Source organism: Ochotona princeps, chromosome 5, assembly GCF_030435755.1.
Source record: "Ochotona princeps isolate mOchPri1 chromosome 5, mOchPri1.hap1, whole genome shotgun sequence".
NCBI lineage: Eukaryota > Metazoa > Chordata > Mammalia > Lagomorpha > Ochotonidae > Ochotona > Ochotona princeps.
In genome coordinates, this window is record NC_080836.1 from 57,523,871 (window position 1) to 57,539,289 (window position 15,419).

The 15,419-nt window shown below is 39.6% G+C and overlaps 1 protein-coding gene across 5 annotated transcripts in view; it reads left to right on the forward strand.

Moving 5' to 3' along the window:
* Positions 1–15,419, forward strand: part of OSBPL6 (oxysterol binding protein like 6) — a 131,718-nt gene that overhangs the window by 74,783 nt on the left and 41,516 nt on the right. For 2 of the 5 annotated variants that reach the window (XM_004577016.4, XM_058664679.1), the window contains 4 exons: positions 499–631; positions 7,631–7,734; positions 8,286–8,378; positions 14,394–14,468. In XM_004577016.4, the coding sequence (XP_004577073.2) occupies positions 499–631; positions 7,631–7,734; positions 8,286–8,378; positions 14,394–14,468 (405 nt within the window). The remainder of the gene's footprint in view (positions 1–498; positions 632–7,630; positions 7,735–8,285; positions 8,379–14,393; positions 14,469–15,419) is intronic. The other 3 variants (XM_004577017.4, XM_004577018.4, XM_004577019.4) reach the window with 3 other exon arrangements.

The following is a 15,419-nucleotide window of genomic DNA, read 5'->3' on the forward strand; positions in this document are numbered from 1 at the left end:
GCTCCTACATGGGAGACCCAGAAGAAGCTCCTGGCTCCTGGCTTCGGGTTGGCACAACTCCAGTCATTGTGGTCATTTGAGGAGTGAATCAACAAATGGAATATCTTCCTCTCTGTCTCTCCTGCTGTCTGTATGTTTGACTTTCCAACAAAAATAAATCAATCTTTTTAAAAAAAGAAGTGTAAAAACCATCAGAGGTAGTGTCACCAACATAAATGATTCTGTTAATAAAACAAACACAATTACAAATTCAATTGATACTTGTATTTTTTACATTGTTCTAAACATCTTAATTGTACATCTTTAAGGGGTACAAGGTGATAGTTTGATTCATATATTCTGACTCTGAAGATCAAACTGAGTTAGCTACATTTCCATTTCAAACATTTTTCTACAATTTTTGGAGACTTGCAATTTTAAGGTGGGGAGATATCATTTCAATGTCCTGTTTTTGATTCATGTCACCATGCAGTTCCTCTCTGGTTCTTCTTTTTGTAGGTGCAGCCTAACAGCTTTCCCTGGCAGTCGCCTCTTCCGTGCAGCAACAGCCTGCCTTCGAGCTGCACAACTGGCCAGAGTAAAGTGGCAGCCTGGTTACAAGACTCAGAGGAAATGGACAGATGTGCGGAAGGTCAGTGCTCACCCACGTGGGCCGTGAGAAAAAGCCAACAAAACAGTACAAACGGCAAACACTGAGGAGCTGAATGTGGGGCCCCAGGTTCAGCCCCCACCCCCTTGAATGCCATGACTTTCCATTTCTTATTTTTGTGCCCCAGACTCTTCTCCGGCCCCTGGTTCAGCCTGTTCCCTGCCACTTCTCCTCACACAAATGAGCTTGGTTTTTGCTCTTTGCCTGCCTTCTACCCAATTGGTCCTCTCTCATCTCTGTCAGTTTTTCTGGACTGCCTCCAGCCCCAGCCTTGGGAAGTCATGGCCAACACTACATCTCAGGAGAGTCCTCTGCTCGCCTCCCAAACTCTGTCCTGCCTCCTTACTAGGTCTCTCTGTAGCTGCCTTCTCTGCTACCCTGTCTTGGCCATGGAACACATGTCTCTCCTGGCAATAATAGGAACTCCAAACAGCACCGATGTAGGATGCAACTGTCTCAATTCAAGGTGCCACAAAGCCCACCTCTCATAATTTCAACTGAGATCTGTTTTAATGATGCTAGTGGTGGTGGAGATTATGATGGCGGTGGTAATGATATCGCCAGTATTGGTGGTGACGGTCATAGTGGTGATAGGCGGGATAGCAGGTGTGATAACAGTAACAATAAGTAGGTATGGGGTCTTTCCCATACCCCAGCACTATTCTAGGTGTTTTATATGCAATAATTAATTTCTTCCTCTCAGCCACATTTTGCACATGTACAGAGAAGTGGACTCAACTGGCCAAGTTCTCACAACTCTAACAATGGAACTGGGCTGCTGACTGCTGAGCCTGTGTCTGAACATTGGTCACACTGCCATCCCAGCATGTATCTCTCCCAAAAGTGAGCCTAGCTCCTACACATCCTTGTTACCACCAGTACTGCTGTCATAACCACCCTTGACACCTCAAGGTCATCTTTAACCCTCTCTCTGTCCCTGTTCATGGAGCCCAAACTGAGTTCTATCATGTCTTTGAAACCCCCCTCCTTTTCTTTTCCTCCTTATCTCTCGTTTCTTTGAGTTCCAGTGCTCTTTTTCTGATTCAGGATCGCCTTGGGCAGCCTCTCAGCCTTCTGACTCAGTTTCTTCCCTTGCAGAGGTTCACAGGAACCCCCTACTCTTGAAGATGCGAGCAGACTCTGGCCAGATCTCAGCACGAATTATCCTGATCCCCTCAGCCAAAATATTGCTACTTTCCTCACTTAGCTGACATGGGAAGTGAAATACATGGAGTTTGAGCTATTGGCATGCCAGCCAACCTACATTGCACTAACCCAAAAGTCAGTTTTTTGTCCACTACATAATGCTCCCCCAAGGCCATTAGCTCCTAAAACACTATTTATGCAAAAATCCCTTCCATGGTTCTCCATGGCTCTGGGGCTTTACTCCCAATGTTTAGCACAGCACTTAACAAACTGCACAGTCAGCTTTTTGACCCTAAATCCCCTTTCCACATTGCCTTCCTTTATAGCCTACCCAGTGAAATGCATTTGTTGTTTCACGAACAGTGAGCATTTACATGTTGTTATCTTAGTGCCTTTGGAGGATTTTTTTGCAAGACATGATGCCTTCTCTTCCCTTCCCCACCTTCCCGCTTTCCTGAATCCTTTGCATCAATCCAGACCCAGAAATATTTGCACTCTTGTTCAAGGTTGCTCTGGTGACTTCAGACCCCAGCAGCTGTCCAATTCCTAAACTTCTGTAGCACTTTTTTGACCCAGGTTGGTCATTTCTTAGAGTCCCTAATACCAGTAATAAGATTGTCTGTGTTTCCAAACCAATAACATTTTGGGGGTTATTTCATCAGTTGCTTTTCAAAAGCTGTAGCAGCATATCATACTCATGGTATGTCTCATTTGTACTTGAAGAGGCTGACTATTCACAGATCTGGACTTAACATCAGTACAGATCATCTCAAGAATATCAATCAATTACTTCACTCTTTTTTTTTTAAAGATTTTATTATTATTGGAAAGCCGGATATACAGAGAGGAGGAGAGACAGAGAGGAAGATCTTCCATCCGATGTTTCACTCCCCAAGTGAGCCACAACGGGCCGATGCGCGCCAATCCGAAGCCGGGAACCAGGAACCTCTTCTGGGTCTCCCACGCGGGTGCAGTGTCCCAATGCTTTGGGCCGTCCTCGACTGCTTTCCCAGGCCACAAGCAGGGAGCTGGATGGGAAGTGGAGCTGCCGGGATTAGAACCAGCGCCCATATGGGATCCTGGGGCATTCAAGGCGAGGACTTTAGCCGCTAGGCCACGCCGCCGGGCCCAATTACTTCACTCTTGGAGCACATTTTTCCCCATGAAGATAAATATCAGGTCGGGGGGGCCGTCAATGAGGGAGCTTAGCCAGCTAATTTCCCACCTGCAGTGTTAACATCCCACATGGGCACTGGGTTAATGTCTTGGCTGCTCCACTTCAATTTAATGTCCCACTTATGGCCCAGGAAAGCAGTAGAGAATGGTCCAAGGCCTTGAGGCCCTGCATCCACATGGGACACCTTGGAGAAGCTCCTGGATCCTAGCTGCAGATCAGCTCAGCTCTGGTTATTTCAGCCATTTGGGAAGTGAACCAGCAAGTGGAAGATGTCTCTGTGTCTGTCTCTCTGTAATTCTTTCAAGTAAAAAATAAATAAATCTTTTTTTAAAATGTTGGGGCTGGCATTGAGGCTTAGGGGATTAAGCTTCTACCTGCAAATTGGCATCTGTATCCCAGCTGCTTCACTTGCAATCTGTCTCTCTGCTGAGATACCTAGGAAAGCAACAGAAGACGAGCCAAGTGCTTGGGCCCTTGTATCCAAGTGGGAGACTTGGAAGAAGCTCCTGCAGCCTGGCCTTGTGACCACCTGGGGTTTGAACCAGCAGATGCAAGATCTGCCTTTCTGTCTTTCGTTCTCTGTGTAACCCTGCCATTCAGATAAATAAGGAAATCTTTAAAAATAATAATAATAAAATGGCAGGTTAGTATGATAGAGAGAATAGAACATTTAGCATTGTAATTAAGATGCTCGGTAAGATGCCTGTGTTCCCTCCATTCTAGTGCCCGGGTTCAGTTTCCAGCTCTAGTTCTTGACTCAGACTTCCTCCTTAATGCATGCTGGGAGGCAGCAGTGACAGCTCAAATGAGTGGGTTCTTGACACCCACCAGGGAGAACTAGATTGAGCTCCTGTCTCTTTGCTTCAAGCCCAACCCAACCCTGGCTGTTCTGGTCATTTAGGGAGGGAGCCAGTAAAAGGAGCTTGATCTTCCTCCCTCTTTTTCTCCAAGAAATAAAACATTTTTGAGTATCCTATGTATGCCAATACATGCCATCATTAAAGATGAGTAAATGGGGTCTCACTGTAAACATTGGTTATTAAATCTACTCCTTTTTTTTTTCAGAATGTAAATTACATGAACCTCACCTTACTCCTATAATCTTTGTGTTTAGAATCATGTTGGCTACACAGTGTCCTCCCAATAAATGTCATTTAAATAAAATAATGAATACATTTGGAGATACCTTAATTTATATAGCTCTTCCACATTTGGATAGCATGTTTCTTTTTGGAACAAGGCATGATGTGATAAGGAAACAGTTCAACTGTTTTTAACTTTTCACTGTTATACAAAAATTATTGATTTGCATAGCAGAGGGAGGGAGGGAAAGAGAATGACCTTCAACCCATTGTTTCACTCTCTAAATGGCAGTCAGCAGCCAGAACTAGGCCAGGACAAAGACAGGAGCCAGGAGCTTCTCCCCCGTCTCCCACATGGGCTCAGGGGCATTTCTGCTTTCGCAGGTGTATTGGCAGGGAGCTGGATAAGAAGTGGAGCAGCTGGGCTTTTGAACCAGTACCTCTATGGGATGCTGACACTGTAGGCAGTGGCTGAACTTGCTAGGCCACCAAACCAGCCCCTTGCCTTTCTTGACTTAATTTTTTTCCTTCTTTCAAATTTAAAAATTAGATTTAATCTTAATTTAATAAAATTGAGGGTATTTTTAGTGTCTTTGAGATGTGTTTGTCATCTGAGATGCAGCCAGATTCTTAGACAAGCATTGGAATGCTGCCCAGGATTTCGTCTCAGTCACTCTGTCAAGGACAGAAGTCAGTGGTGGGGAATGGTAAGACTCGTGCAGGTTGATGTAGCATGATAATACTCCATGAGGAGCATTTCTGGTTTCCATAGAGTTCCCCACTCATCATCTCAGTGAATAGGCAGAAGAGGCAAATACTGGGATCACCATTTCACAGGTGAGGCAGGGCCTGATGCAAGGGCTCGGTTGGCTAAATCCTCAACTTGCAAGCACCTGAATCCTATAGCGGCGCCAGTGTGTGTCCTAGCTGTTCCCCTTCCCATCCAGCTCCCTGCTTATGGCCTGAGAAAGTAGTAGAGGCTGCTCCAACGCCTTGGGACCCTGTACCCTTGTGGGAAACCCAAAAGAAGCTCCTGCTTAGGATCAGCTCAGCTCCAACTGTTTCGGCCAGTTGAGGAGTAAACCAGTGGATGGAAGATCTCTCTGTGTCTCTCCTTCTCTGTAAATCTGATCTGCCATTCCAATAAAAATAAATCTTTTAGGAAAAAAAAGAATGTGAAGAGCAGTGATGTCTCCTCACCCTAAACTTTAAGTTCTTTGCTTTAGACTGAATTTATTTACGAAGTTCTATTTCCATTCTGTTGAAAAAAGAGTGGATATTACTTTGATGTGTGGAAGCCCTAGTTCCAGATTTTGATCTGTCCTATATAGCACCATTTATATAGAATAATTGCTTTGATTAAAAAGCATGAATGCAATATGTACTAGACAAAAAATTCGGTAGATAGATAATACTGAATGAAGTCCCTTCTGGCCTGGGATGTTTTGGCATAGTTTTGTCTGGCCAGCTCCTCTCTCCTTTGCCTCTAACCCTTCCTTCTTTCTTTGTACTGGGTTTTGCTCCCTTTGAAGATTCTTTAAATTCTCTCCCAGAGGTAGGGAGTGGGGAAGACAAGGGCACTGCTTCCTCTGAAGGTGAAAGAAGAGTAGAGGTGGTGTCAGGCATTTGTACGTTTAATTCAGTACTTCTATTGGATGGCAGCAGCTAAAGGTCATTGGTGACCAAGAAATTCTGGAAGGACAACAGTAGCATTAAACAGCCTGTCTCCCTTAGGAATGTGCTGCCTGCCCGCTGCCCTGCTCTCTGTGGTGTATTCAGAGATTCAGAGTCTTACAAAAAGACCCTGTTAGCAGTTACCACTCTTATATCCAACTCCAGGATACCAAAAATCCCCTTAAAAGACAACTGCCTGTATTATTTCTCTGCCTAATCTTTAACCATGTTTAGCAGCCATGTTTTACTGACTATACCCTATGTGATGGGTCTTCAGGAGGTTTATGGATCAGAGTCGGCATTCAGGACCTAGTTTTGATTTCTTGGCCCCAGTTCCTGACTCCAAGTTCCTACCAGTGTAGAAATTGATATGGGGAAATCAGTAAGGGGATGTGGGTTTGGGGAGGGGGAAGGGAAATTTCAGAGCATATGGAACTGTATCCTAAAATAATAAATAAATTTAATATAATTAAAAAAACCTGAAAAAAATTTGGAGGCAGCAGTGATGACCCAGGTAGTTGAGTTCCTGTTCCTGTCACCCACCTGGCACTGAGTTCCCAGCTCCTGGCTTTGGCTCTATCAGTCTCTCTCTCTTATGAATAAACGAAGTATCTCTAAAAGTCAGTGGAATATGTGCATGGCTATGTCTGGATTTAAGATTTTTGCGCTGAAATAAACTCACCTTTTATCTCCATCCTTTTTTTCCACAATACAGTTTTGTACATACAGGGATTCTTCCCTCGCTCTCCCTTTCTCCCTCCCTATGCTTCTTCCTGCCATTTGCCCCCATGTTGTCACAGTAGTTCAGTCCCTTGATAGCAGTTACAGGTTTATCTTTCTGCTATTTAAATGAATCATGGCAAGATAGATAAACGTAGAGTCTAGTATCATACTGTAAAGACATTTTTAATTGTTTCATTGGGAGTTCTACTTTTATTCAGAAATACATTTTACATGATCCTTTTGAAGTACCCTTGAACCAAACAGTTTAGATCTTTGAAATTTAATGAGAAGCACAGATAATATATATAAAACTTTGCAACCTAACCACAAAAAGTAGCAACCACTTTACAATTTAACAGAAATTTAGGGATGTGCCTTGTTGTGGTCTATTTATAAACAGGACATATGCAAACATCATCAAGTGCCTGGAAGACAAGTTCCAAATGCTGAATCATTGAACCAGGAATACCAATAACTCAATACTCTTGACTGTGCTTAATTTCACAAAGTAAAAATCAGCTTCTTTAAAAAGTAATGTTTTATTAGGTATATGATAAAAATTTTCTTGTTCCATACACACCACAAATTTACAATTGTCACTTCTTCATTCCCAACATTAACTCACACAGAGTGAGTTTGACACTTAGGTGATTCTGCTGGACACGGAAACACACTTTGAAAATCCTTGATTCGGTAAATATCTAATAGATTTTTGAGAACTCATTCTTTGCAACATTGTTCATGATAACTATGTTTGATTTTTGTATTCCATCTATTTTTTTTTCTCCTAATGTGACTTTAACTTGCCCCAATTTCCAGACAACCGTATTGTAAGACATTTTAGAGTAGCAGGTGGAGGCCACAGGATGTGAACATTTCACTACATTAGCTTCCCCTGGGACAAGCAGCAGAGCCAGAAAGCAAACACTTCTTGACGGGGATGTGAACAGCTGCTGCACTACGACCTGTAAATTTGAAAGAGTGAGCTTTGAGATCATCTGATTGCTGAGGTGCCATAGTGCTAAAGCAGAGAAAGATCTGTTGGTCTCACCTGCTGTAGACACAGGCATACACACCTGCCCAATCCTGCTTGCCACAATTTGGACTGATTCCCCCTCCTTACCACCACTACCACTCTCCGTCCAATTCTAAGCATATTTTTATTTCTGTTTTTATTAGATCTTGCACATTGCCAGTCCAACCTTGTGGAACTTAGCAAGCTCCTGCAAAATTTGGAAATACTTCAGAGAACTCAGTCTGCACCTAACTTTACCGACATGCAGGTAAATGGGTTATTGTTGCTGGTAACAGAATTCATTTATAATCTTTACTGGGTTGTCCTAAGAATATCTAAGGTAACCTTTAGAGGAATAGTATAGACAGTATAGACCAGTTTATTTTCCGGAGCCTTAATACCATTGAATCCCAGTGTCATTATGTTCACTAAGATACCTGTTTTGAGATGTTTTTCATTTTTAAATACAAACTAACTAGAAAAACTAGATATCTGAATCATTCTTCAGTGTTTGTCTTGCATCAGAAATGGCTTGAAGATTTAATTTAGATACTCTCAATGATGAGTCATATTTGTGTAGAGAAAAGTTACTAAAGATCTCTAATCCTAATTTCATTTTGTCTATGAGAGAATTATCTTCCCTAAACAAGCCCTTTACTCTGCTTCTAACACTCACCCTGTATCTAATATACGGTTCTGTCTGGCTCGACTTGTGACAGCGATCCTTACTAACTGTGCTATGCTCTCCGTCACCGGTGTTTGTCACCTGTGTTTAACCTAATAATACTTTGTTGCTTTTTAACTATTTGTGTAATGTAGGCTAACTGTGTAGATATTTCAAAGAAAGACAAGCGGGTTACAAGACGATGGAGAACAAAAAGTGTCAGCAAAGATACAAAAATACAACTACAGGTACAGTTTTTACTTTTCCTTCCTTCACATTGTTATCTTCTTTTAAAGCATTGGTGTATACACCAGTACAGGGAAGTTAAATGGAGGAAGCAACTTAACTGCTTTTAAGCCAGTGCCTTCAAAACTGTTTTATCAAAAATAATGGGCATAAATGAAGTGAGTTGAAATGTAAAATTGCACAACTTTACTGCAAAGTGATATTTTTGTTTTCAGTTATGGCTCTTACAGCTATATATTTTTAACAGAAAGTTGCCTTAAAATCTAAAGATCTGGTAGGTTGAAATGAGCATAAACTTACAGATGCCAGATCTTTAAAGAGCCTGTTATCGTATCAACATTGTCTGAACTTCTAGAAGAGTACAATAAATTAGAAATAAACAAACCTGGGTTCTAGTCTAATCATTGTGGTTGTCTAGCTATGAAACATTTTGTGCTTCTCTTAAAATTTTCTGAGCTTCCATTTGTTCACTGGTGAAATGATGGGGTTACTTTAATGCTCTCTGAATTCCATTTCAACTCTAAATATCTATGATTCTACGAAAGAAAAAAAAGATCTTTGTCCAGTAACAACACATTAAAATATAAACTGAAATCTTAATGGCTCATGATAAATTTATTTGCAGTAAATGTATTTGATACAGTTCTAAATTATTAAAGTAAGACCTTATGTTATCATGTTACCATGATACAAAATATAGTAAATGCCTGAAACTTCTTAGGTCATAAATCATGCTACTTTTTTTTATTATTATTATTGGAAAGCCGGATATACAGAGAGGAGGAGAGACAGAGAGGAAGATCTTCCATCCGATGTTTCACTCCCCAAGTGAGCCACAACGGGGCGGTGCGCGCCGATCCGATGCTGGGAACCAGAAACCTCTTCCAGGTCTCGCACACGCGGGTGCAGGGTCCCAATGTATGCTCGACTGCTTTCCCAGGCCACAAGCAGGGAGCTGGATGGGAAGTGGAGCTGCCGGGATTAGAACTGGCGCCCATATGGGATCCCGGGGCATTCAAGGCGAGGATTTTAGCCGCTAGGCCACGCCGCCGGGCCCAAATCATGCTCTTTTTAAGTGAGACCGCTACTATTCTCTTCGTAGCTTATAAAGGACCCTTGCCCTACACAGTCAAAACTAGATTTATGATTTGGCTTTTTGTAATACTAAAATATATGAATTTATATTCTAGTACAAAGGTATGAAAAACCATTTTCAGAAAGTTAACAAAACAGTTCTGTAATTCTGGTTGCATTTCATAATGTTCTCTGCACTGTAGTTCTGCATACGTAAATAACAGTGTTGCTTTGCCTGCTAATCTGACGTAGCTGAAAATAAAATTCATAAACATTGAGGGCCAATAAATTCTAATAGTGAATTTCCATATTCAATTAAAATGCTTTTTGTGTTTATTTCTTCAGTATGTTTTTGTGTGCTTTCTTATCCATAAAGTTAATTCTGTAAGGACAAATGTGCCAAATGATTTCACAAGAAATTTACCTAAAATGGTTCTTGGCAGTTTTGTTTTATGCTCCAGGTTATCTGGTTTTGTGTTTGTGTGTGTATGTTTTTAAAGCACACAGTCTGTGGTTCTCAGAGCTAGCAATAATAACTTTAAAAAGAACCTTTTTAATAAATAAAAGAGCAAGTATCCCAAATAAACTGAAACAGGCCAACATTATCAGACATTATCTCAATCTTTGTTTTTTACGTGTGCCACTGAGCAGATCCCTGTTCCTCTTCCTTGAATAGTTTTTTTGTCCCTGAGTCTCTGCCTGCGCCCCCTGGCTCCCTGCTGTGGCCAGGAAGCCACCAGAGTCCCCAGAGGACTCCCCGGACTCCCTTTTGTCTGATGGAAGCAAAATGCAAGGGTGGATGCTCTCTAGGCTCAGATTGTGCTTTGAAATATGTACAGAGGTTGTGAAGACTTTTCTAGAAACTACAAGGAAATATTTGAAAGGAAGAATATTTATTCATATTGGTTTGTTTTTAAATTTTTACTTATGCTGTTTTTATTTAACCAAAGCGTAACAAATAGCCTTTGTAATTCTTTTTCAGATTTATATATTTTTAAAAATTTGAATCAACATGTTATACTTTGCATGTTTTTAGGATTACACTGCAGTGCTTCAGCACATAAACATAGCAGAAATTGACCATGCTGGGCAACCAGCTTTACTATCTTCATATTTTCTTTGGTTGGTTTTGTTTCTGGAGCCTACCAGATCCTGTCTTCTGGCTCTTTAAGATGTCTTGGTACCCATTATTCCAACTTTTCCCCCTCCATTCCCACTATTTTAAATTTGCATCAAATGCATGTATATATATGCATGTATTTTTAGCTGTTTCATATCAGCGAGAACAAGTGATATTTGTCTTTCCATATCTGACGTATTTCACATAATATTTGATAATATAATAATGATCTCCATTTCCATCCACTTTGTTACCAATGTCAGGATTTCATTCTTTTTTTTATGGAAGGATTTTCCACTCTGTGTATATAACATCTTTCTTTATTAATCTGTAGATGGTCACCTAAGTCAATTCCATATCTTGACTGTTGTGAATAATGGTGCGGTGAACCTAGGGATCCAGGTGCCTCTTCCATACATTAATTTCATTTCCATTTGATAGGCACCCAGAAAAAGTATAGCTGGGTCATAGGATAAATTTATTTTTGGTTTCTTTGTAAATTTTTTAGTTATTTTCATTGTATTAATAGGCAGAGGAGAGAGAGAAAAAAAAAGACAAAAGAAAAAACCCAGAGAAATAGAGATCTTTTCCCTGGTTCACTCTGCAAATGCGCACAGTACCAAGCCTGGGCCATCTGAAAACTGAGCGTTCAGACTTTAGCAGAAAGCTAAGCCAGAAATGGAGCAGCTGGGACTTAGACTCTCACTGGGGATTGTGGGCACCCATGTGGCAGCTTAACTCCTGAGCCAGATGTGCACCTGTGTTTTTAGTTTCTTGAAGAACTCCATACTCTCTTTCATAATAACTGTACTATTCTCCACTGCCTCCTGTGTTTTTGAAATCCCTCCTATGTAGGGACTTCAATTTTTCCACCTCCTCGCCAGCATGGTTTGTTGTTGTTGTTGATAGCCATTCCTTTGAATACTATGATACCTCCTTGTAGTTTAGATTTTCATCCTTTTTCAGGTATTTTCTAGCCATTTGTATTTCTTCTTCTTTTGAGAAATCTCTATTCAAATACTTTGCTCATTAATTGAGTTGTTTTTCATTATATGTGTCTTTCACATCTTTGTATGTATTAAAGGATTTTTTTTCTTTTAGCTGTTGTTAATGAGATTGCTGCTGATTTGGGGGCTGATTATGTCATACAACATCATTGAATACACTTATGAGTTCAAAAGCTTGTTAGTAGCATGACAAGTTTTTCTTACATAGGTTCATGTCATTGATAAGCAGAAATGGTTTGAATTCTTCCTTTCCTAATTGCATGTCTTTGTTTCTTGCTCTTGCTGAATTGTTCTAGCTAAAATTTTGGTACTGTATTGAGTAAAAACATTGATAGTGTTCATCCGTGTCTGGTACCAGAACTTAGAGGGAATGCTTTCAATTTTTCCCCATTCAATATGATGTTGGCTGTGAGTCTGTCATATATTGCCTTTATTTGGTTGAGATATGGTTCTTCTATAAATAATTTGTTCACAGTTTTAATATGAGTGTTCAATTTTACCGAGTGCTTCTTCTGCATTTATTGAAATGATCGTTTGATTTTTACCTCTCATTTTGTTGATATGCTCTATTACATTTATGGAGTAGTAAATTATTGATTACTCCTGAAAAAACGTCACCACTTCCTGGGCAAAAACAAAAGGTGCTGTAGAGCAAATGATGCAGAATGTTTACTATTTGGATCTTTTCTGAGTGCCCAAACCCATAAGAGCTCTTAGCAAGCTCACTCTGTATTACCTGGAAGTTATTTCAGGTTCCTTCTACACTCCCATCTGACTAGGAATGTGACTGTGACCAGCATAGTTATGTGTCCTCATCAGTGTTGTGTTTACAGAAGGCCACAGCACAGCATTTATTTTTGCCTCCCACTCCAACTCTCAGTTTTCCCTTCCAATTTTAAATGTTTGATAATGTTAACTTTTGAGCCCATAAATCGGTAACTACTTTAATCACTTTTCCTGATCGTAATTGATGCAGCTCTTTGAAGAAACTTTCAAGTTGTGATAGCTCCTTTCCTATCCCCTCCACTGTAGACTTTTTAGCACTCCAGTGGGTCGTGATGGGACCCAGATGACTGATCGTGGTGATCATTACTGCTATTGTTACTGATGTTGTATAGCTAAACTTTGTATTCAACCTTCTGTGATAATTGTCATCTTGAAATACAATTAATAATTTTTAAAATAGGTCTCAGAAAAGTAAAAATGAAGAGCATGTTATACTGAATGTTTGATTCCTTACTTTTACACTAATTAGTCTGTGCTGTAGATTGAAGTGTAAATATAGATTTCTGGATCTGTGTGACTGTATATCTACTAGAAGGTAACAGGTCTGCTATGTCACCCATGCAGTAGACATTTTTCCTAGAAGGTTCTATGAAGATTGCCTTTTCGAAAAAGGATTTCCTATCTCCCAAACTTCAGACATGTTGGTTCTAAGAAGATTCTCAATATTATTATTTAATTGCAGTTTAGTTGTTCTCTAAACAAGGTAGGGGAGAAAAAACATGAATGTAAATTTTGAAAGGTTTGCTGATGAAGCAGGAACTGCCAGGTTTCTTAAGCTACCAATAGCGTGATTTAAGTGCTAGATCCCTAAATATTGGGGAGAGAAGTAAGAATAGATAATACATACTACAGATAAATGACATGATATCACAGTCGTTCAAAATTATACTAAATGATGAAAGCAAGTTTTCATTTTTTCCGCACTGAGCAGAAAGGAATTTTGCATAAAAAATTTTTGTGTGAAACATTATTTACTTGTATGTGTGAATGAAGCAGACATACAAAGATGAATGCAGGTTTGTGAAAATTGGAGAAAATATGAACATAATTTGGAAATTTTAAAAAGAATTAAAAATTTAAATATATTGCTATTTTCCTAAAAAGACTAAAGGAGTCTGTTTTTTTTGCCAATTTAGACTGTTAGACGATGCTAAGAAAATATGTCTCACATCAGCTGGAAATTAAATTATTGGCTGCAGTCTCAATATTTGGGATCTTTCAGATACAAACAAAATCAGTTGTTTAGAAGGAAATATCATTATCCCTTAGTCCCATCCATGAAAAAGAGGGAAGGAATGAAAAAAAGTCCTAGAATTTTTCTACTTGCATTTGGTGTACATCAGTAGATGACCTAGGTGCTTTTGGTTTGTCATAGTTGATTTTTATAGATAATTGCCTGTAATAGGGATCCACTGAAGATGTTTTTTTCTTGTCTCATATTAACTGACTTTCACTTTGGAATATTTTGTAACTTGAAATAAACCCTGCACTTTTTCTCACTGAGTCCGCGTGAGCCAGTTTTATGTTAAGAGATTGGAGATGTAAGAATCCTAGAACCCTTCACTTTGCTGCTTTCTTCTTAGTTAAAAATTGTGCCTGGCCAACAGAAGGCTCTTCTTAGAGCCTGTTTATTTTAGCCTCAGGTATCATTTAATCAGTTTTGCCTGAATATATTTTTTCTTTTGCTACCATTAACTGAATAACTTTTGACTTCATATAACATGACATAACATGAATAAAACGGTATACATATTATCTTGCCTTGAAGCCACAGGCTATTCATCAGTGCTTAGTATTCCATCTCCTTTGGGGTGGGGATTATAGTCGGCAAAGCAACAGTTGAATTACTTACAGTAAGAACAGCAAACATTTCACAGTCCAAATGTTCTTGGATAGCATTATGCAAACTTATTTTTAAAAATCAACTGCATTTAAAAAATCTCCCTCTCTTTTTCTGATTATTTTTCATCCTTCCACATCCCATCCTCGCCCTTCCCATCCCATATGTCTCTTCTCCCATTCACTGTCAGGAAGGGCCACCTGCGAAGGGCCAGTTCAGCACAACTCGGCGCCGACAGAGGCTAGCAGCAGCTGTGGCTACAACAGTGAGTGGATTTCAATCTCAAGTGGAAGAGTAATAAGAATGAGAAACTGTGTACCAGGGTAACCTCCCCTACTTTGATGGTGTCACTCGTGTGCGGTGGCATCATCTATAGCCCACTCCTGTCGGCATAGCTTTCGCATGTTCTCTGGCTGTTTTTGCATGGCAGGAGTCCAACACAGGTATCTGTTTGTGCAATGGAGAATATGACATAATTAGTGCAAGAAATAATTTAAGAAATGTTTGTAAAACCGAGTACAGAAACTTGTAGTGTGGAGTTTTCTTAAATGATATTGTTGATTTTTATTTTTTTATTGGTTTCTTTTTTACCATGCTGATTATTGCTTTTCTAAGAAAAGTCATGTTACTACAGACATAAATTGTGCTTTTTTTTGTAGCAATGTGACTATTTGAAAAGGATGTGAGAATAAAGAAATGAGAGGGTAAGAAAAGGTGAATTTTGATGTCATCTCTAAATGGCTACCCAAATTACACTTAGCAAGCAAGAGAAAATTGTTTTCCAGAAAGAATATTATCATAAAAATCAGCAAGCATAATGTGGAAAACTTTTTTAAAATGTACAGAGTGAGATAATGTTTAATCCGTATGTAGAGATTTTTTTTTTGAAAGAAAATTACAGTAAATGTAAGGGAAGTAAATGCCATATTGAGGTAGAGAAGACATGTAATAGTAAATTATTCACGTATAATTTACAATAGAAAATACAAACACAAGAACCCTACTGGATAAAAACAAATTATTGTTTGCTTAATCATGAAATCTTGTGATTTTTTAAAAGATTTTCTTATTTGAAAGAGTTACAGAGAGACAGAGATTTTCCACCTAGTGGTTCATTCCCCAGATGACCTTAGCAGTCAGGGTGGGGCCAGGTGGAAAACAGGAACCAGGAGCTTTATCTGAGTCTCCCACATGGGCTTCAGGGACCCAAACACTT